This window comes from Pongo abelii, chromosome 8 (genome assembly GCF_028885655.2).
Source record: "Pongo abelii isolate AG06213 chromosome 8, NHGRI_mPonAbe1-v2.0_pri, whole genome shotgun sequence".
In the NCBI taxonomy this organism is placed as follows: domain Eukaryota; kingdom Metazoa; phylum Chordata; class Mammalia; order Primates; family Hominidae; genus Pongo; species Pongo abelii.
The window spans coordinates 32,917,353-32,940,845 of record NC_071993.2 but is presented as its reverse complement, the minus strand read 5'-3'; the positions used below and the strand labels follow the sequence as shown (position 1 = coordinate 32,940,845).

The following is a 23,493-nucleotide window of genomic DNA, read 5'->3' as shown; positions in this document are numbered from 1 at the left end:
AGTGTTTTCTCATCCTCTTTTTATTGTTCATATTGCTATGTATAGAAAACTTATCTATAATTACTTTCAGCCCAAGAGGCTTTTAAGCTATTTGCTTAATTATAAGCTATGGTTCATCTGATTCCAATTCCATTATTGTAAGATTGCATATTAAATATTTCTTTAAAATATTTAACTTTATTTCCTTTGTTCACTTTAAAATCAGGCTGATTTGAGAGTTTCTGCCTCTGTACAATGAAAAATTGGAATTGATCTTGGTGTTAGAGCAATTAACTGTGAAATCACAGCTGAACCTAATTATCATAAATATTTTATAATTAAAGAAATTTTACCCATCCAACATGTTATAAATAGTAAGTGGTCTTCAAACATAGCTATTCCCTCTATTCCCTCTTCTTTTTTTTTTTTTTTTTTTTTCTGAGACAGAGTCTTGCTCTGTTGCCCAGGCTGGAGTGCAGTGGCGCGATCTCGGCTCACTGCAGCCTCCGCCTCCTGGGTTCAAGCGATTTTCCTGCCTTAGCCTTCAGAGTAGCTGAGATTACAGGCACCCGCCACCATGCCCAGCTAATTTTTGTATTTTTAGTAGAGGCGGGGTTTCACCATATTGGCCAGGCTGGTCTCGAACTCCTCAGGTGACTCTCCTGCCTTGGCCTCCCAAAATGCTGGGATTACAGGCGTGAGCCACCACGCCCAGCCTATTCCTTCTTCTTAAAACAATCTTTCACTTAACTCCAATTCCTGCAGATATTAGCTTAAATGTCACTTTCTCCACTGATAAAGCAATAGTCTCAGAAATGTTTCCTGTTTATATTTCTCTAAACATACTGTACCTTTCCTTCATAGTACTTTATTACACTGTACAATTTATTTTTAGATTTCATTAGTATCTGTCCTTCCTGTTAGAGTGTAACCTCTGCAGTGTCATGTAGAGCATGTCTCTCTTATTTGCCATTGTGTCCCAGTGCCAGGCACATAATGGTTAGCACTCAGTAAATTTAGACTAAGTTAATTAATGAACAGAATTAAGTCTGGATGTTCGGCCCTGTATCTCTGGTTTTTGTTTTATACCAGCATTTCCCAAACTGTATTTCAAAAGTTTTCTATCAACGATTAGTGAATAATTTCTGAAAAAAAAAAAAAGATTCCGTTGTCATTGGTTTGGAATGGCTGTATCCTCCTTTAAGAACTACAGTTTACATTACCATGCTCTCAGAAGTCCTTAAAAAAAAAAAAATCTAAGTTTCAAACCCAGCCTTCTGTACACTTAAATTATCAAACTTCTCATTAGACTACCTATTAATAATTTGAAATTAGTACTTCAGTGAAACAGCTTGGAATATCATTGTAATTTACACTTGTATAATCTCAGATATTTAGTCAAGGCATTAAATATCTGTTGAATGAAATACAGAACTCATCATTTCCTAATTTATTTTGTTTCTTGTCTTTACCGTTTTGCATCTTCTTCCTACTGAAAGCAAAAAAAAATCCCACTTTCACTTATTTAATGTTATTTTATGGAAATAGGTGTATATAGCTTTGGGTTTTAAAAATGTTTTTTAAAACTGTGCGTGTGTGCGTGCACATGTATGTGTACATGCACATACACATACGCACATATCATTTAAGCACTCTGCTTTGTTCCAAACACTATTTTAGGGTGGTGATAACAGCAGTGGACAAAATAGACAAATCCCTTCTCTTATGTTGCTTAGATTGGGGGTGGAGGCAGAGGGAGAGATGGTTAATGGTAGTAAATAAACCAACTATATGGCCTTTCAGAGGATGGTACATGCTATGAAAAAATAAAGGTAGGGGATAAAGGAATATAGGGATGATTGAGATATATATCTATACTTTAGATTGTTTTCTATATAGATAGGCTCAGTTGTGTCTTTTTCTTTAAAAGTATTTAAATATCTTGAACATACAGTTTTCAGATATCTCTCTAATTGATGGTTTGTGCATGTCATTAAATGTCATTCAGAACTGTTTAAGGGCTACGTATATTCTGTTTTATGAAGTGTGGTCCATTTACTACATGGCAGCCAAGGTGCTCTTGTAAAACCCTGCAGCCACTATTGCTCTTAGAAAAAGGACAAATCCTTGACACGACCCCTAAGACTCTGCATGATCTGGCTCTTGACTCCTTGTACATAAGAATTTGTCACTCACCACCTCACTCACTGTGCTTCAGCCTCACTGGCCTTCTCTATTTGTTCTCCTCATCTCAGGCTCCTGGTGTACACAGCAATCCCCCATCATCCATGGTTTTGCTTTCTGCAGGTTCAGTCACCTACAGTCAACTGCAGTCTGAAAATATTAAGTGGAAAATTCTAGAAATGATTTTTAAGTTAAAATGAGTTTTTAAAAACGTTTTAAATTAGTTTTCAGTAGTAGTCTAACACTGCATCACAGTGCCTGCCTTATTCACCTCACTTCATCGCATCATGGAGGCATTTTCTCACATCACAAGAAGGGTGAATGCGGTATATTTTGAGAAAGAGACTAGATTCACATAACCTATCACAGTATATTGTTATATTTGTTCTATTATTGTTACTTATTATGCCTAATTCATAAATTAAGCTTTATCATAGGTGTGTACGTATAGGAAAAATATAGCATACATAGAGTTCAATAGTGGTTTCAGCCATCCACTGAGATTGTCTTGAAATGTATCCCCTGTGGATAAGGGAGAACTGCCGTACTTGGGGAGGGAGTAAATATGAATAGTAGAAGGTAATGATTATTTCAGCTGTTGAGGAAGGAAGGTTTTTATTGTTGTTTTTTTAAGCCTTAGAAGAACCTAACCATATTTGTTTTACATTTTATACATCCCTGACCCGTAGTGCCCTCTTCTTTATCCAACTTTTTATTATAAAAATTTTCAAATTTATAGAAAAGTTGAAAGAATAGTACAGTGGCATCTGTATACCTTCAACCCAGATTCTACAATATTTTGTAGTATTTTTTCTTGTTCTTTTTTTTTTTTTTTTTTTTTGAGACGGAGTCTCGCTCTGTCGCCCAGGCTGGAGTGCAGCGGTACAATCTCGGCTCACTGCAAACTCTGCCTCCTGAGTTCATGCCATTCTCCTGCCTCAGCCTCCCTAGGAGCTGGGACTACAGGTGCCTACCACCACACCCGGCTAATTTTTTTTGTATTTTTAGTAGAGACAGGGTTTCACCATGTTAGCCAGGATGGTCTCAATCTCCTGACCTCGTGATCCGCCCGCCTTGGCCTCCCAAAGGGCTGGGATTAACAGGTGTGAGCCACCGCGCCCGGCTGGTTTTTTTCCTGTTCTTTAAATCCTGTTTTCTGAACCATTTGAAAGTATGTTGCATACATCATGACACTTCACCGCTAAATGCCATGTATAAAATGGAGATTGTTTTCTTGACTGTTAAAGATAGGAGGTAATTATGTGAATTTTTTTTCTTTTTTTTTTCTTTTGAGACAGAGTCTTGCTCTGTTGCCCAGGTTGGAGTGCAGTGGCATGATCTCCGCTTACTACAGCCTCTGTCTCCCGGGTTCAAACGATTCTCCTGCTTCAGCCTCCCGAGTAGGTGGGATTACAGGTGCCCGCCACCACGCCTGGCTAATTTTTGTATTTTTAATAGAGACAGTGTTTTGCCATGTTAGCCAGGCTGGTCTTGAACTCCTGACCTCAGGTGAGCCACCAGGCCTGGCCTATGTGAAATATTTTGTGCAAGAAAACTACAAATAAGATTTTTTAAAGCAGTGAGTGTTCACTATAATATTGATACACAAAATTTTGGTTTCACAGTTATGAAAAATGGATATAACATAAGGGAAGTTTTTTTCTACAGAACTGTTCATACAAGAGGATATAAATGGTAACTAAGGGTATGAAAAACTTCAGCTTCTCTAATAAAGGTATAGACTAGCTGCCATGCATTGGGTACTAGTACATCTTGGGCATGTTAACCACAATCCCACATGGTAGGTATGTAATACACATTTACAAATAATAAAACTCTTGCTGGAAAAGAATAAATAATTTATCCCAAGTCCCAAAGTCATAGAGCTAGTAAACTGTGGAGCCAACATTCAAATACCAGGGAACTCTTGATTACAAAATCCATGTTATTTTTTCTTTTTTTGAGATGATGTCTTGCTCTGTCACCCAGGCTAGAGTGCAGTGGTGCGATCTCAGCTCACTGCAACCTCTGCCTCCTGGGTTCAAGCGATTCTCTTGCCTCAGCCTCCTGAGTAGCTGAAACTACAGGTGTGCACCACGACACCTGGCTAATTTTTGTATTTTTAGCAGAGACGGGGTTTCACTGTGTTGGCCAGGTTGGTCTTGAACTCCTGACCTCAAACGATATACCCTCCTTGGCCTCCCAAAGTGCTGGGATTACAGACGTCAGCCACCACACCCGGCCAAAGCCCATGTTCTTAACCACTATACTATATTGCTTGCAAAAATCAGAACTCCTTAGGGGTCATGTTTTATACCTAAAGAATTAATTTTATTATGGTTTATTTGAAAAAAATAAATGAGAAACCTGATAAGGAAAAAGTATGAGTGGGAAATTACCATACTAGATAATAAAATGCAGTATGAGGCTACATTGTTCTTCTTCATTTATTTTTATTTTTATTTTTTTTGAGACAGGGTGTGGCTGTGTTGCCCAGGCTGGTCTTGAACTCCTGGGCTCAAGTGATCCACCTGCCTTGGCCTCCCAAAGTGCCGGGATTACAGGCGTGAGCCACTGTGCCCAGCTCAAGGCTACATTGTTTAAAACACATTAAATACTGGCATAGGAGAGAGTTGAGTGGAGTGGGAAAAGAAAAAAGAAAAAAAAAAAGCTTGAAAATACTCCCAGTTGCAAGTGAAATGTATTTTAAAATATAGATAATTTTTTAAATTTTTTATTATTATGGGTACATAATAGGTATAGATATTTAGGGAGTACATGTGATGTTTTGATAGGGGCATACAATGTGTAATAATCACATCAGAGTGATTGGGACATACATCACTTCAGCATTTATCATTTCTTTCTCTTAGGAACTTTCCAATTTTACTCTTTTAGTTATTTTAAAATATGTAATAAATTATTGTCGGTTGTCATCATCCTTCTGTGCTATCAAATACTATTCAAATCTTATTCATTCGATCTCACTGTATTTTTCTGCCCATTAACCATCCCCACTTTTTCTACCCCTCCCCAGTACCCTTCTGTTGTTTTAATGAACAATTGAGTTCAGTTGTTTTAATTTTTAGCTCCCACATAATGAGCGAGAATGTGCAAAATTTTTCTTTCTGTGCCTGGCTTATTTCACTTAACATAATGTCCTCCACTTCCATCCATGTTGTTGCAAATGATAGATGTTTTCATTCTCTTTTATGGCTGAATAATAGTCCATTGTGTTTAGTTCCACATTTCCTTTATCCATTTATCTATTGATAGACATTTAGGTTGATTCCAAATCTTGGCTATTGTGAAAAGTACTGCAGTAAACATGAGAGTGCAGATACCTCTTTGATATACTGATTTTCATTCTTTCGGGTATATACCTCGCAGTGAGATTGCTGAATCGTATGGTAGTTCTATTTGTTTCGATTTTTGAGGGACTTCCATACTGTTTTCCATAGTGGCTGTACTAATTTACATTCTCACCAACAGTGTGTGAGGATTCCTATGGAAACATTTTTAATGATTAAGGAGAACAGATTATTTCATCCATGACATTAGGACAGATGGCTCACTCTTTGGGGAAAAAAGGTAGATCTTGGTCTATTCTTATAAAAAAAAATTACAGATGTAAAAATAAACTATTAAAAGGGGTAAAAACCTGACAAGAGTGAATTTGTTTCATAATCTTGAGGTGGGAGGATGTGGTAATATGTGAAGTATTCATTTTCTGACCAACTAATAGTCTCAGACATTGGCGTATTCTGTATTTTTGAGACAGAGTGTTGCTCAGTTACCCAGGCTGGAGTGCAGCAGTGTAGTCTCGGCTCACTGAAACCTCTGCCTCCCAGATTCAAGCAATTCTCCTGCCTTGGCCTCTCACGTAGCTGAGATTACAGGCACATGCCATCACACCCGGCTAATTTTTGTTATTTTTGTATTTTTAGTAGAGATGGGGTTTCACCATGTTGTCCAGGCTGGTCTCAAACTCCTGGGCTCAAGTGAGTTTAAGCCTCCCAAAAGTGCTGGGATTACAGGCATGAGCCACCACGTCCAACCGACATTGGCATATTCTGTTCTTAACTACAACTACCTCTCATTTGGACCAGGTGCCAGATATCAGAACTAGTTAAACAAAATAAATGAATGCTTGAATGTTATGTTCTAAAGGCATCACCAGGAGTAAGACAGATTTGCAAAAGTCCAAAAGGTAAAACATCTAACTTATATGTTCACCTACACATAGAAATTAAGGGTTAAGAGATTAAGGGTTGTGAGCTGGGAACAAAAAGCAAACTATGAATCACATGTCTGGCTTCCATACTCTCTCCTTGAGTTTGGTGTGTGTGCTAAGAATATTTCTCTTGACATTTGAGGATATCTGAGAGTTTAAGAGTATGCGTGTAACTGACGTACACTGGGGTTGGCAAAAATGCCCTGTGTCAGTGGGCATTCAGGGCCAGTAAATATGGCAATAGACTACCAAAGTAGAAGATAGAATTTGCTGTTTAGTGACACTGTTCTCCCCACCCCTCATACACACATACAGACTTAGTTTCTACCAGCTCCCAGGAGTCATTAGGCATTCTTAAGGTTTAGAATCAAAAATCAAATTGAGTATGAATAAGAAAAATGCAACACTTTTGAAAATGAGCAAAGAAGAGCAACATTTGAAGGAAAAGAAACTTTATCATTTGTAAAGAAATTAACCTAAAGTAACAAGAAGGGCAAAGAGTTTTAAACTCAAAAGGAATATTGAGAAATAGTTACTTAAGGAATGAGGAATATGTGTTGTTACAACTTTAGATATACCCTTTGAGCACTTCCATTTGTAGTTGTCCATTTGTAGTTGTGTAGATGCCTTCACAAGTCCACAAAGATATCTTGTACATAATAATACATGAGTGGTTCTTTGTAGCACTTAGGAGATGGTAGGCATTTAGGTTGTTTCCAGAGTTTTTTTCCTTTCAATTTGTGTCTGGTTAAATAAATTTGGGAAGTCCATATAGTGGAATATAATGCAGCTATTGTAAGGAATGTAGTAGAAGTATTGGTATGGAAAGATCTCCAGGTTATATCAAGCAAACCAAAGCTAGGGATAAAGTTCTATATTGTGTATATCTTATATCCATTTATATAGGAATATATATATTCCTTTACATATTTAAATAAGTACACATTTGTATATACATTAAAATATTGGGAAGAAAATACGCATTCTTAATGGACTACCTATGAAGACTGGAACTTTTCATACTATTAGAATGTTTTTTATCCATGAACTTTGTGTGTGTGTGTGTGTGTGTGTGTGTGTGTGTGTGTGTTTGAATTTAATAAGGCATATACCAAAATTCAGTGTTGATAGGCCTGGATGAGACTAATACCTTTATATGGCAGTTGGTAGTATCACAAACTAGGAAAAGTTTTCTGTGTGGTGGCTAAACCAAAACTTATTTTGAGCACCTGTTATATGTTAGGCATTATACTAAACATTTTATTCACATTTATCTTACTTAAATCTCCAACTCTGTACAGTAGATTCTTTTTTTCTCTTACTGTAGGAAATAGATTTAGAAGACTGATTTCTTGCCGGGAGTCACAAACTGTTTCAGTATCAGAGTTGTGTTCTAATCCAGACAGCCTGAGTCCAGAGAATGTGCTTTCTGCCCCTGCATATACTCTGCAGCTGCTCAGAAAGGGCTCTGGAAATGTGTATGAAAGGTTATCATTTCAGACAAAAGACCAGGATTTGAGTCTGTCAGTTTCAACTCAAAATGGAGATAACCTCTGCCCTTCTTTGAAGAAATCACATTTAGTTGATTTGTATTCAAATACCTTCTAAATTTATGAAGTATTACATGAATAAGAGATTTGAATCAATAAAATATTTTTAACCATAGCCCACTTTCTTTATATAACAAGTTCAAATGTTTTAACTCCTCCACGTCTCATCCGTAAAATGCAAGCTTTGTGTTTGTCAACTATTTTGAATCTCTTTGTATAATTCTCAGTTTTGGCAATTCCTTTTGCTATATTGAGGAAATATTCAGTGTTTCTGACAAATTTTTTTTTGTTTCTACCTAAACTGATTTTATCAACATGCTTTTAAGACCTACTACTAGAATCTCTCTATTTTAAAAACAAATGAGCCAAAAAAAACTTTTTGGCTGTATGATCTGTTTACTGCTTTTTAAAAATACATGAACTTACCTGTTTTTTCTTCTTTTTAGGAACATCATCTTCAGCGGGCTATTTCAGCACAGCAGGTGTATGGCGAGAAGAGGGATAATATGGTTATACCGGTCCCGGAGGCGGAAAGTAATATTGCTTACTATGAGTCTATATATCCTGGAGAATTTAAGATGCCAAAGCAGCTCATTCACATACAGCGTAAGTAATGATTCTCTTAATGATTGTATGTTCTATATTTCTCTTATTATGTAACTTGACAGATATTTATCTCTTCAGGAGCATTTTTGTTATTTGTTTCATTGACCAGCATCAGCTTAAGAGTTATTAGAGTCCATTTTCAACTTTTAAAATGATATTTGAGATATCCGACAAGAAAAGATATCATTTATTATTCCACATTTTTTGTTTCATTCCAGCATACAATCTTATGCTGCTTTAGTCAAGAAGGGTAAGAAAAAAAAAAAAAAAAAAAACTCAGATATAGAAATAGTTTTCTTCCTGTTTAGAATTAATAATATTAATAGTCTTAAAGAACTTGATGTAAGTGAAAGCAGACTTTTTCTGTACAGGGTCAGATTGTAACTACTGTAGGCTTTGTGGGTCATTCTGTCACAACTATTCAGTTCTGCTGTTGCAGATCAGCTAAAGAGAATACAAAAATGAATGAACGTGGCTGTGTTGCAATAAAACTTTACTGATAAAAACAGATGGCAGGCCAGAATTGGCACATAGGCCATAGCTTGCCAACCCCAAATCTGTTTTTTCTAGTAGAGTGATGCTAATTTTTAAACTTTAGTGCTCTGACTGGGAACTTATTTCACTTAATAGTGATAGGTTCTTCATAAGAAATGATCGTTTGATAACTGTGTGACATTTGGTGATGAATAACTGAGAGCTTTTACTCAATCTCCAATTAATTAACAACTTAAAAACAAATAATTGAAAGGTTAGTAAGGTAAAATTCCTGCAGCTTTCATTGTCTTGTTAATCTTTATGATCAAGAGGTTTTTCTTTTTTCTTTTTTTTTTTTTTAAGACGGAGTTTCACTCTTGTTGCCCAGGCTGGAGTGCAATGGCGCGATCTCGGCTCACCACAACCTCCGCCTCCTGGGTTCAAGGGATTCTCCTGCTTCAGCCTCCCGAGTAGTTGGGATTACAGGCGCACGCCACCACGTCCAGCTAATTTTGTGTTTTTAGTAGAGACGGGGTTTCTCCATGTTGGTCAGGCTGGTCTCAAACTCCTGTCGTCAGGTGATCCCGCCCGCCTTGGCCTCCCAAAGTGCTGGGATTACAGGCATGAGCCACCGTGCCTGGCCTGATCAAGAGGTTTTTCTAGGGGAGCATCTACATTTTTTTTCTCTAGGACAGTATAAACCTATTTTGTTTTATTGTTCCTTGCAAGCACATTGAGAAACCAATTTTAACTAGTTTACTTGTGCAGTCACGTTTTGTTACATTTAAGAGACAGACACAGACATTATAAACAAATGTGATAGATATTAGAACCTAAAAAGTTGTTTTCCAGAAAATCATGCCAAGGTGGATTTGAAAGCTAAGGATCTGATCTTCCCCATGTATGTTAACTAGAACCACATTCTGTTCTGCTGCCACAAGCTATATTATCCTATAAATGCATGCTTTTAGGTTAAAGCAAGGTTGAGTAAAATAAGATAAAATTATACTAACTTACATTATCATTATGAGAAAAAAATTAATACATGTCTTAAAGATGGCTTACTTATTGATGATCAAAATCTATAAAATACATTTGACTGATAACTAGTGAATTATATGTGGTCAGTAAAGTCAAAAGGTACTACTATATTGAAAAAGGAATTGACTCCTGACATTATAATCAAATAGTAATAAATGACAGCAGAATTGTAGCTTATTTGGGAGGAAATTTTTTATTGTACAAATTTGAGGTAACTTGTCTTTGGAAAGATGTATACTTTGGAATATTAATAAAGATAATGCTGCTAAATTTGTGTTAGCTGCCCTGTATCTATGGGAGGTTGCAGAGATATGTACAGAGAAGTCTCCTGCACAGTTCCTCCAGCCTCATCCAGTATTAACCTCATGTACAACTATCATGTACATGAGTACATGATACAGTACATGTACTCATGATACATAAGTACATGAGTACAGTTATCAAAACCAAGAAATTGAAATTGGTACAATCTAGAGTTTACGCAGATTTCACCAGTTAGACGTGTACCACGTGTGTGTGTGTTTGTAGTTGTGTATAATTTTATCATGTATAGCCCTGCATAACCACCACCACTATCAACCTGCACCATCACCAGCAGATGCCCTCTTATTACTTCTTTATAACCATATCCCTGCCTCTCCCCATCCCCTGACCATCACTCATCTGTTATCCATCTGTATAATTATGTTCATGGATGTTACATAAATGGAATCATGTAGTATGTATCCTTTTGAGGTTGGCTTTTTTTCACTCAGTATCACTGAGGTTCATTCAGTTGTTGGATATATGAATAGTTCATTCCTTCTTATTGCTGAGCAGTATTCCATGATATGTATACATCACAGTCTGTTTAATCATTCACTCATTGAAGAACATTTGGGTAGTTTCCAGTTTTTGATTATTACAAACAGAGCTGCTATGAATATTCATGTACAAGTTTTTTTGAGAACATGAGTTGTTTGTTTGTTGAGACAGAGTCTCACTCTGTCACCCAGGCTGGAGTGCAGTGGTGCAGTCCCAGCTCACTGCAACCTGCACCTCCTGGTTCAAGCGATGCTCGTGCCTCAGCCTCCCGAGTAGCTGGGATTACAGGTGTGCACCACCACACATGGCTAATTTTGTACTTTTAGTAGAAATAGGGTTTCACCATATTGGCCAGGCTGGTCTGGAATTCCTGACCTCAAGTGATCCACCTGCCTTGGCCTTCCAAAATGCTAGGATTACAGACATGAGCCACTGCGCCCAGCCAGAACATGAGTTTTTCTTCCTCTGGGGTGTATATTCATGAGTGTAGTTGCAGGGTTCATCCATTTTTAGTTTGGAAGGGAACTGCCACACGGTTTCCTGGAGTAGATGTACCATTTTATATTATCACCAGGTGTATATTACCCAGTTTCTCCATATCTCTCTAGCACTGGGGGTTGGCACTTTTTCATCCTAGCCTACTGTAATAGGTGTGTAGTAATATCTTATTGTACTTTTCATTTACATTTTCCTAAATGGCTAAAATGAAATATCTTTTCATGTGTTTATTTGCCAGTCTGTACATCCTCTTTGGTGAAATGATCGTGCATGTCTTTTGCACGCCCCTCCCCCCCCCCCCTTTTTTTTTTTGAGATGGAGTCTCACTCTGTTGCCCTTGCCCAGACTGGAGTGCAGTGGTATAGTCTCAGCTCACAGCAACCTCCGCTTCCTAGATTCAAGCAATTCTTCTGCCTCAGCCACCCGAGTAGCTGGGACTACTGGCACGTGCCACCATGCCCAGCTAATTTTTGTTTTGTTTTGTTTCAGTAGAGATGGGGGTCTCCCTATGTTGGCCAGGCTGGTCTCAAACTCCTGACCTCAGGTGATCCACCCACCTCGGCCTCCCAAAGTGCTGGGATGATAGGCATGAGCCACCATGCCCGGCCTCTTTTGCTTACTTTCTATGGGATGGGTGTCTTAATGTTGAGTTTGAGGTGTTTTTAAAAAGATAATATTCTAGACACAGTGTCTTTGTCAGATATATGACTTGGAAAAAAAATTTTTTTTTTTTTTTTTTTTTGAGACGGAGTGTCGCTCTGTCGCCCAGGCTGGAGTGCAGTGGCGTGATCTCAGCTCACTGCAAGCTGAGCCTCCCGAGTAGCTGGGACCACAGGCGCGTGCCACCATGCCTGGCTAATTTTTTGTATTTTTAGTAGAGATGGGGTTTTACCATGTTAGCTAGGATGGTCTCGATCTCCTGACCTGGTGATCCACCCGCCTCAGCCTCCCAAAGTGCTGAGATTACAGGCGTGAGCCACCACGTCCGGCCGCAAAAAATTTTCTACCATTTCTTAATGTCTTTTCATCTTTTTTTTTTTTAATAGACTTTCATGGGACAAAAGTTAATTTGGATGAGATCCAGTTTCTCAATTTTCCTCGTAATGGATCCTGCTTTTGGTGTCAAGTCTAAGGGCTCTTTGCCTTTCCTATGTTCTCTTCTAAAAGCTTTGCCATTTTACATTTAAGTCTGTGGTCCATTTTGAGTTAATTTTTGAATAAAGCAAGAGGTTTAGATCAAAGCTCATTTTTTTGCCTCTTGATATCCAGTTGTTCCAGCATCATTTATTTAAAAAGCTTTCCCTCCTCTATTGAACTACTTTTGCTTCCTGGTCAAAAATTAACTGGACATCGTTGTGTGGATCTATTTCTAGATTCTCAATTCTATTCAATTGATTTCTGTGTTTATCCCAAGACAATATCGCTGTCTTGAATATTGCAACTCTATAGTAATTTTTAACATCAGGGAGACTGATTCCTCCTGTATTATCTTTCTTTTTCAAGATTGTTTTGATATTTTAAGGTCTTTCCTTTACATATAAACTTTAGAATAAACTTGTCTACAAAGAAACTTGCTGATATTTTTATGAGAATTGCCTTAAATCTATAGGTCAGTTTAGAGAGAACTGACATCTTTTCTGTGTGAATCTTCCAGGTCATGAACACAATGTTTGACACTCAAAAGTATTCAGGTCTTTTTTTTTTTTTTTAATCTCTTTCATTGACACTTTATAATTTTCATTATACAGATCCTGCACATGTTTTATTAGATTTATACCTGGCTCTCCGCTTAATACTCAAAGGAAGCCTTTTTTAAAAGGGTAGTCAATGTGTATATTTTTATATGCATTTGCGTGTATGAGTGGGTGGGCATGTAGGTACGTAGGTAGGTAAGCAGGCAGGTAGATAGATAGATAGATAGATAGATAGATAGATAGATAGATAGATAGATAGATAGAGATAAATGTGCTTCTAATTCTTTCCTCTGTAAGGGCCAAGAAGCAAAAGTAAGCAAACATAGCATCTATTCTCTAATTTATTCCCCACTAACGGCCCAAGAAGCCTTGGAGAAATGACTGATTACAGGGCTGAGGCAGGGTAGGTACAAGATGACCCTGTAACATCTTGTTATACTGGATATTAAGCTTTCAAAAAAAATGATGGTGGTGTGTCGTGAAGACACAGGGGTTTTCGCTGGCTATTTCTGGGACAGTTCGAGCAGCAATATAAGTACAATAATTATAAACCATTGAAAAAGTAAAAATCGGTGGGACATGGTGGCTCATGCTTGTAATCCCAGTACTTTGGGAGGCCGAGGTGGGCAGATCACCTGAGGTCGGGAGTTCGAGACCAGCCTGGCCAACACAGTGAAACCCTATCTCTACTAAAAATACAAAAATTAGCCGGGCATGGTGGTGTGCGCCTGTAATCCCAGCTACTCGGGAGGCTGAGGCAGGAGAAACGCTTGAACATGGGAGGCAGTGATTGCAGTGAGCCGAGATCGCGCCACTGCACTCCAGCCTGGGTGACAGAGCAAGACTCTGTCTCAGGGAAAAAAAAAAAAAAAAGAGGTGAATTGATACACCATAGAAAAAATGCAGGGGGAGGGGGAGGGAAAGCATTAGGAGATATGCCTAATGTAAACGATGAGTTAATGGGTGCAGCACACCAACATGGCACATGTATACATATGTAACAAACCTGCACATTGTGCACATGTACCCTAGAACTTAAAGTATAATTAAAAAAAAAAGTTTAAAAAAAAAATGCTAGAGTTAGAAAATCATTTTTGTGGCTGGGCACGGTGGCTCACGCCTGTAATCCCAGCACTTTGGGAGGCCGAGGCGGGCAGATCACGAGGTCAGGAGATCGAGACCATCCTAGCTAACATGGTGAAACCCCATCTCTACTAAAAACACAAAAAAATTAGCCGGGCGTGGTGGCGGGTGCCTGTAGTCCCAGATACTCGGGAGGCTGAGGCAGGAGAATGGCGTGAACCTGGGAGGAAGAGCTTGCAGTGTGCAGAGATCGCGCCACTGCACTCCAGCCTGGGCAACAGAGCAAGACTCCGTCTCAAAAAAAAAAAAAATCATTTTTGCAGTTATCATAAATCAGGGTTGGATCATACTAGAATCATCAGTGTGTGCTCAATAAGAGAGGAAATTTTGATGAGGAGATTTGCATGGCTTTAAGCTCTCTCCACAAACTACTCATTAATTACAAAGAAGAAAAAATTGCACAACATCTTGACTGGTGATCAAAATTGTCATTACTTATGAGGAACAGATGAACATTGTGTGCCTCTAGATGTGGATATTCTGAGAAGGACTTCAAAAGTTTACTTTGCAATAACTTAGCCAAGAATGTGTAATCTAATCACAATAGAGAAAAAAATAAAAAAAAAACAGAGTGAGGAATGTGCTAATGATGATGATGATGATGATGATGATGATGATGATGATGATGATGATGATGATGGAGGCTTGGGGAGGGGGACATACCCAAAAAACATCAATGTCTTAAAAGACAATGGTGGCCAGGCATGGGGACTCACGCCTGTAATCCCAGCACTTTGGGAGGCCAAGGTGGGTGGGCCACCTGAAGTCAGGAGTTCAAGACCAGCCCGGCCAACATGGTAAAAATCCCATCTCTACTAAAAATACAAAAATTAGCCGGGCATGGTGGCAAGCGCCTGTAATCCCAGCTACTCAGGAGGCTGAGGCAGGAGAATTGCTTGAACTCAGGAGGCAGAGGTTGCAGTGAGCCGAGATCACGCCACTGCACTCCAGTCTGGGCGACAGCGTGAGATTCCATCTCAAAAAAACAAAACAAAAAAGCCATTATTAATATAATGTACCCTCCTATGGCTTAGAAAATGAAAAAGAGTGAGCGTGTATAATGAAAGTGCACACAAGCATGAGCACATGTGCACATGATAAAACAAAATAAAAATTTAACAATAGCTGAATCTGGGTAAAGAGTATGCAGGTGTTCCTTGTACTGTTTTTATTTCAACAACTTGTATAAGTTTTGACTTCTAAATAAAGTTTTTTTAATGGATACTTTTTTCCTAAAGTAGAACCTGCATTTTCGTTACCTCTCAGAACGGATATCCGTCTTTGTGCTCTGATTCTGAAAGATTATTTTCTCCTTCCCTCTGCCTGCCTCAACATCCCCTGCAGCATATTCTTCTGGTACCGCTTTCTGACAGATAAAATCTATAGCAGCAACCAGAGAACTTTATGTTCGAAAGATCTTATATCTGAGATTTCAAATCTAATATTCCCCATTTTCGCTCCCTAAGTACATTCTAGAAGTGACCCCAAGCTCTAGCTTTTAAGCAAAGGAAACTGAAGATTTCCATGATCTGGCTGGTCAGCGATATCTTTGTCTTAGAGCTGAGGCAAGGATTTCAAATACCTATCACCCCATAGTAAATAACACCTTCACAACAGTCTTTTCTGCTGCTCAGAATTGATATCGAGAGCTTTGCAAGTAGATATTATTAATCATGCAGTTAGTGCTCGTGTTAAAACTGGTGTGACGATTTTTCTTCACCCTTGGGTAGTGTTCCTACCTTCCTTCCTTTCAATCAGGGCGTATATTCTGTTCCTAATCCACATTGTGTGCTGTTTCATAGATCCAGATATCCTTTCACTATTTGTTTCCTGTATTTTTAAAATTCTGTTTGAAGTTATGGACATACTCACCCAATGCACGCTTAGTTTGAGTCATAAATGGCACTTGTTACGGAGACACTTACATTCCATCTCTATTACTAAACTTTAATATCTTTGTCTTAGATCTAAGGCAAGAATGTCAAATACTTCCCACCCCATGGTAAATATCTATTACTAGACTTTAAATACCATGGTTTGTACCAGCCTGGATTTCCTTTAAAAATTAACTGGCCGGGCACGGTGGCTCACGCCTGTAATCCCAGCACTTTGGGAGGACGAGACGGGCAGATCACGAGGTCAGGAGATGGAGACCATCCTGGCTAACACGGTGAAACCCCATCTCCACTAAAAATACAAAAAATTAGCTGGGCGTGGTGGCAGGTGCCTGTAGTCCCAGCTACTCGGGAGGCCGAGGCAGGAGAATGGTGTGAATCCGGGAGGCGGAGCTTGCAGTGAGCTGAGATCACGCCACTGCACTCCAGCCTGGGCGACAGAGCGAGACTCCGTCTCAAAATAATAATAATAATAATCTAATCAATGTATAAGTCCTATTGTATTTTACTTAGGCTTATTTTATGTCTACATGGCAGTTATGGTATACTTTTTCCTACATCTGTGTATCACACATAATACTGTATTCTGTTTACCTGTGTGCATCTCTGGGTTTATTCCTATCAGAATATTTTTAAAGGAGCCAGCTTCCACAGTGTAGTTCTCATTATTATTTAAGAATTATAGGCCAGGTGCGGTGACTCACGCTTGTAATCCCAGCACTTTGGGAGGCCAAGGTGGGCAGATCACCTGAGGTGAGGAGTTGGAGACCAGCCTGGTCAACATGGTGAAACCCCATCTCTACTAAAAAATTCAAAAATTAGCTGGGCGTGGTGGCAGGCATGTGTAATCCCAGCTACTCCGGAGGCTAAGTGAGGCAGGAATATCGCTTGAACCCGGGAGGCAAAGGTTGCAGTGAGCTAAGATCATGGCATTGCACTCCAGCCTGGGCAACAAGAGCGAAACTCCGTCTAAAAAAAAAAAGAATTATTAACCTGCTAGGTCTCACTTTAATTGATAGAACTTAATTAGAAGAGATGACCTATTTGCCTGTTTTTCTTTAGACCCTGTTTTTTACTTTGAACACATCCAATAACATGACCCAGAAAATCTGAAGATACTCTTAATTCTAGGAACATGATGAATATTTTACATTTTTATTAGCTTGGGTTGAGGTGTTAATTGGAAGCTGCAGATTCAGCTACAGCTAAATTACATTTTAAGGTTGTTGGGTGTGGGTTTTTTGGTCAAATGAAATTCCAAAGTGGGTTTTTACAAGTTAGCTTTTCTCTAGGGTTTTGGTATTCTATATATGAACAAGATTGGGTACTCTTCCTATTTAATAATTTTTTTTGAGATGGAGTCTTGCTCTGTCGCCCAGGCTAGAGCGCAGTGGCACGATCTCAGCTCACTGCAACCTCCGCGTCCCGGGTTCAAGCAATTCTCCTGCCTCAGCCTCCCGAGTAGCTGGGATTACAGGCACCCACCACCACATCCATCTAAATTTTGTAGTTTTAGTAGAGATAGAGTTTCACCGTGTTGGCCAGGCTGGTCTGGAACTCCTGACCTCATGATCCAGCCGCCTTGGCCTCCCAAAGTGCTGGGATTACAAGCGTGAGCCACTGCGCCTGGCCCCTGTTTAAGATTTTGTACGAGTTTGCACTGAATAAAAGAAAAGCCTCTTGCAGAGGCAAAAGGGCTCAGACACTCAGGTCCTTGTTAACGTCAGAGGGAAAGACCCTGAGCTCCTTGATTCATATGATAGAAATCATCCTTTTCAGTCTTGATGCAGCCCCTGATATGTTGGGTATGACTTGCCATTGATAATACCTACCAGAAGCTATGGCAAGTGTATTTTGATGTGAAGCAAGGTGATCCTTGGCAAGCTCATTTTGTTTTAATGAATAATTAGGCTTTGTGATTGTAGTTTGACATGTGATACGATCTAAAGAAGAGGATGCCAAACTGTAGTGTATAATGAGATCCTAAAAATGAAATATAACTTTAAGAAGCAGAACATTGGCTGGGCGCGGTGGCTCATGCCTGTAATCCCAGCACTTTGGGAGGCCGGGGTGCATGGATCATGAGTTCAGGAGTTCAAGACCAGCCAGCCTGGCCAAGATGGTGAAACCTCGTCTCTACTACAAAAAAAAAAACTACGAAAATTAGCCAGGCGCGGTGGCAGGTGCCTGTAATCCCAGCTCGTTGGGAGGCTGAGGCAGGAGAACCACTTGAACCCGGGCGGCAGAGGTTGCAGTAAACCGAGATCGCCCCATTGCACTCCACCCTGGGTGACAGACAGAGACTCTGTCTCAGAAAAAGAAAAAAAAGAACATTGAGAACATTGCTAGTTGGTCACTATCAATTTGGCTTTCTGGATTATTTTCATCAGTGCTCTTTAATAGGACTTTCTGTGATGATGGAAATGCTCTGTAATCTGTGCTAATACAACACTAGCCACATATAGCTATTGTAGCACTTGAAATGTGGCGGTTATGAGTGAGGAACTGAATCTTAAATTTTATTTAATTAATATAAATTCAGTTAGCCACACATGGCTAGTGGTTACCATATTAGACAACATAGACCTGCATTATTTTGGTTAGGAACAAAATATATCAAGTGTTTTTAATCTAACAATTTTAATCAACTTGAGGATCTCTAAAAGCTGTTTACATAATAATGACAAAATGAGATGATGGAAAATCATCGGAGGGCCCATGATTGCAGGTACTGTGAGTACAGAGATGTTAACATCTAGAAATTTTTATAGTCTGAATACTCACTTATTTTAATAGGAATGTTATAGAAGTGATATAGGTCAAAATAAAAAATAAAACAGTGAAATAATACATTCAACTGTACCAATATTTTTTTACTTCTCCAGGCAAGACACTGTGTTAAGCTTTAAGCAGAGATGGCAGTATTTGGCAGCTAAATAGTGCCCTTTGTACCCATCGCAGACTTTAATGTCTGACTGGGTTTGGAGGTTATTTCCCCCCACTTTAATAGACGTAACATTACAGAGGTGACATACAAGGTGAAACCTGTTAACCCTCCACTTAGCGGTACAGCAATAAAGAAGGCGTGCCTCTCCCTAAAGCGATCACGCACATTCTAATAGGGAGGCATGCCTAACAAGCAGGTTATAAAGTATGTGAAGTGGGTTCTTAGCCATTAAAAAAGATGAAAGTGGTTAGGAACCACTTCTTGGGTGGGGAAAAATCAAAAAAGGATTCTAGAGGAGTGATACCAGGCTGGGTGCTAAAAAGAATAAATAGGCATTTGCCTCCTTGATGGGCAAGCAGAAAAACAGGGATTTTTGTAAAGGCTTGCAGTAATGAAATAGCATACTGGATGAAATTAATGAAATCTGATGTTACTAGATCATAAAGAACTGATAACACTGGAGAGAATAGGAAAAAAGGGCCTTATACCATTCTAAAGATGTGGACTCTAATGTTAGTAGAAGGAATTAAGTAAGGGAAAGATGTGAGACAAATTTTTATATTAAAGCTATTTAATATTTTGCTTATCATATTCATATCAACCTAGCTTAATTTTGATAAGTAATTAAACAACATTTGATAGTAGCAGTGGTTCTTGCCAGCAGATCTAAGATCCTCCCATTTCCATCAACATGACAGTGTTCCCATAGAGAAACAAACTTCCTAGGCAGGAACATACTCACTGAGTGACAGCTGCTGAAAACTCAAAATCTGAAATGCTCTGCAGTTTGAAATTTTTGAGCACCAGTGTGATTCCACAAGTGGAAAATTATACACCTGCCCTCATGTGATGATGGGTCACGGTCAAAACTTTGTTTCACGCACAAAATTATTTAAAATATTACATAAAATCACCATCAGGCTATGCGTATAAGGTATATGTGAAAAAAAATGAATTTTGTGTTTAGACTTGGGTCACACCCTCAAGAAATCTCATTATACGTATTCAAATATTCCAAAATCCAAAACACTTCTGGTCCCAAGCATTTTGGATGAGGGATTCTCAACCTGTACTGTTATTGGTAGTGGCTTCTAACACTTCAACTTTAAAGACCACTCCCTTAGCTTTTGGTAAAGTAGTTGAATAATCTACAAAATAGGACTTAAATATTATAGAAAAAAATCTTAAAGGCCTTCTCCTTTTATATTATAAAAATTGCCTATGTGATGATTTTTGAGCTATAAAAATGGCATTTGCACATGGTTCAACCAAATAAGTTTTAATGATTGCTTTATGTTCTTAATAATAGGCTTCTAGTGTATTTGCTTTTAGGAGTGGTTGGAGGGGTTCGCATCCATTGTCTTTTATTACTTATATGTATATTCATAGTAAAGATAATCTCCGTTCTTTAAATGTGTAAGACAAATCTGTAAGCTTAGATTGTTTGCGACTTTGCAAACAAAATCCAAAAATTCTTTCTTACTTCTTTAGAAAGTGTAGGTCTTGTTTTTATGCAGACATCTGTGAAGTTTTTGTTGGTGAATTCACACAGTAAATGATTGCATATGGTTCCTTCTGTCAGCTTTTAGTTTGGATGCTGAACAGCCTGATTATGATTTGGATTCTGAAGATGAAGTATTTGTGAATAAACTGAAAAAGAAAATGGACATCTGCCCATTGCAATTTGAGGAGATGATTGACCGCCTAGAAAAAGGCAGTGGTCAGCAGGTACAACTTCATTTGTATATAACAAGTATATACGTATTCTATGTAAAGAACTGTATTGTATGGAAAGAGTGTGAGATTGTAGGTTGGGGGTAATCAGGCAGGCTTTAGAGTTAAAAAGTATGAATTCAAATCTCATCTCTGTTTATCAGTAACCTGTATAATCTTGAGCAATATGTTTAAATTTTTCTGTGCCTCGGTTGCCCTGGGATTGTCGTAAAGATGAAATAATGTGTATAAAGCATCCTAGTTCGGTGACTGACGGCATAATGTACTCCTCAAATTTCCCATTTGTTAGTAATGTTGTAATATCGATTATTGTCCTTTAAATTTAGAAGTAAATGCTTAAGAACCTTGTATGTGTATTGTATGAAAATGGCATAATGGTTTTACATTTAGCCAGTCAGTCTGCAGGAAGCCAAACTACTGCTAAAAGAAGATGATGAACTAATTAGAGAAGTTTATGAATATTGGATTAAAAAGAGAAAAAACTGTCGAGGGCCATCTCTTATTCCATCAGTAAAACAAGAGAAGCGAGATGGTTCCAGCACAAATGATCCTTATGTGGCTTTTAGAAGGCGTACTGAAAAAATGCAGACTCGGAAAGTAAGTGAATTTGAAGAATTTTTTTGATAATTATATAATAAAAATTATGTATAGTTATGACTTTCTCAATACTGTGGTTTAATTTATATTCAAATATGACTTTCCAATTATAAGAAAAATACTTCAAATAAATTGAACTTAAGATTTATTATGCAGCTATTAATGTTATATTTTAATGTTAATCCATTTAAAAATCAATACAAAATTGATTTCCTGGTGATCTGTGCTCCCTTTTATTGTCTTTAAATTCTAATTTAACCCTTCAAATATATAAATTTTATGGGTCAATAACTATACCACTAGTTAGAAATACTTAATAACATTAAACAAGCAACTTCACATTTGCAGAATCGCAAAAATGATGAAGCCTCTTACGAAAAAATGCTTAAGCTGCGACGAGATCTAAGTCGAGCTGTTACTATTCTAGAGATGATAAAAAGAAGAGAAAAAAGTAAAAGAGAGCTATTGCACTTAACACTGGAAATTATGGAAAAGAGGTAATGTATATTTTAATAATGTTAGAGGAGGTATAGTGCCATTAACATTTTGTATATTGAGTTAATTTATTTCCTATGCAATCTAATTACAGAAATACCTTTTTTTAATAATAGAGACTTTAAATATGTGGTATGATACTTTTTATACTTTTACATGTTTTCCTCTATTTAAAAGTGACTGGATTCACTTAAGTTAAAACATACCAAGTATTTCCATTTCAAAGGGGTCTTTTTTGGTCCTTGAGTTGCGTGTAGGACTTAAGTTAATTGATAGTACTGCTGCTTTTTTAATGCATATAAAATTTAAGACACTGGATTGTTAAATAGAAAAGCGTAAAGAAAGAGGGGGAAAGGCCCATATATCTTAACACTCAAGCATTTGGCAAGGTACACAATGAAAACTTAAAAAAAAAACTCTGCCCTATTTCTAGTCCCTATCCCCAAAGAAAACCACTTTTAAATTTCTTGTGATTACTTTTAGAAAAATCAGTTTTAAAGCCCAGGCAATTCTAATTAGCAGAAAGATCCTTAGCACCATTTTAGGCATTACTTTCAACTTCTTCACCAAATCTTTCACCAAAATTGCTACGTTAAAATTCCAGCTTTTGATTTTTTCCCCACAGTCCTCTATTTATGTGCCATGATAAAGCTATAAGCCAAAAAAGTAAAAGGAAGAAACAAAAGGAATTATGTAATCTTTAAGAGAAATTGAATAGTCAAAGTTTAACTACAATCTTGCCTTAAATGTAATTGGTGTTTATAATTACATCCCAGTCAGCTAGTTATTAATGGTTATAAAGATAAATACTTATAAAACTAACTTTCCGAAATTTTCTTCTTTTTCCTGCTTTATTTAGGTATAATTGACAAATAAAAATTACATATTTTGTATGTTGATCAAAGGGTACAAACTTACAGTTATGAAATGAATACATTCTGGAGACCTAATGTACAGCATGGTTAATAGCAATGTATTATATACTTGAAATTTGCTAAGAGTAGATCTTAAGTAATCTCACCACATACACACACAAGGTAATTATGTGAGGTGATGGATATGTTAATTAGCTTGATTGTGGTAATCATTTCACAGTATAAATATATCAAAACATCACGTTGTATTCCTTAAATATATATAACTTTAAACTTTCATTTATATAATTTTAGGTATAATTTGGGCGACTACAACGGAGAAATCATGTCTGAGGTTATGGCACAGAGACAGCCAATGAAACCTACTTATGCCATCCCCATCATCCCTATTACTAATAGCAGTCAATTTAAACACCAGGAAGCAATGGATGTGAAGGAGTTCAAAGTTAATAAGGTGATTAATGTTTTTGTGATAATAGTATCTAATAATGGGATGGTATTTTATCATTAGAATGAAAGTTAAAAAGAAAAATACATATAGGCCGGGCACGGTGGCTCACGCCTGTAATCCCAGCACTTCGGGAGATGGAGGTGGGTGGATCACCTGAGGTCAGGAGTTTGGGACCAGCCTGACTAACATGGTGAAACCCCGTCTCTACTAAAAATACAAAAAAATTAGCCAGGTGTGGTGGCGTGTGCCTGCAATTCCAGCTACTCAGGAGGCTGAGACAGGAGAATTAAAT

General features: G+C 37.9%; 1 protein-coding gene across 4 annotated transcripts in view; it reads left to right on the top strand.

Annotated features, from left to right (window-relative positions):
- The window catches only part of EPC1 (enhancer of polycomb homolog 1), a 109,304-nt gene that overhangs the window by 63,998 nt on the left and 21,813 nt on the right, over positions 1-23,493 (top strand). For all 4 annotated transcript variants that reach the window (XM_024253949.3, XM_054522139.2, XM_024253948.3 and 1 more), the window contains exons 2-6: positions 8,394-8,553; positions 20,632-20,777; positions 21,174-21,380; positions 21,729-21,877; positions 23,045-23,204. In XM_024253949.3, the coding sequence (XP_024109717.1) occupies positions 8,394-8,553; positions 20,632-20,777; positions 21,174-21,380; positions 21,729-21,877; positions 23,045-23,204 (822 nt within the window). The remainder of the gene's footprint in view (positions 1-8,393; positions 8,554-20,631; positions 20,778-21,173; positions 21,381-21,728; positions 21,878-23,044; positions 23,205-23,493) is intronic.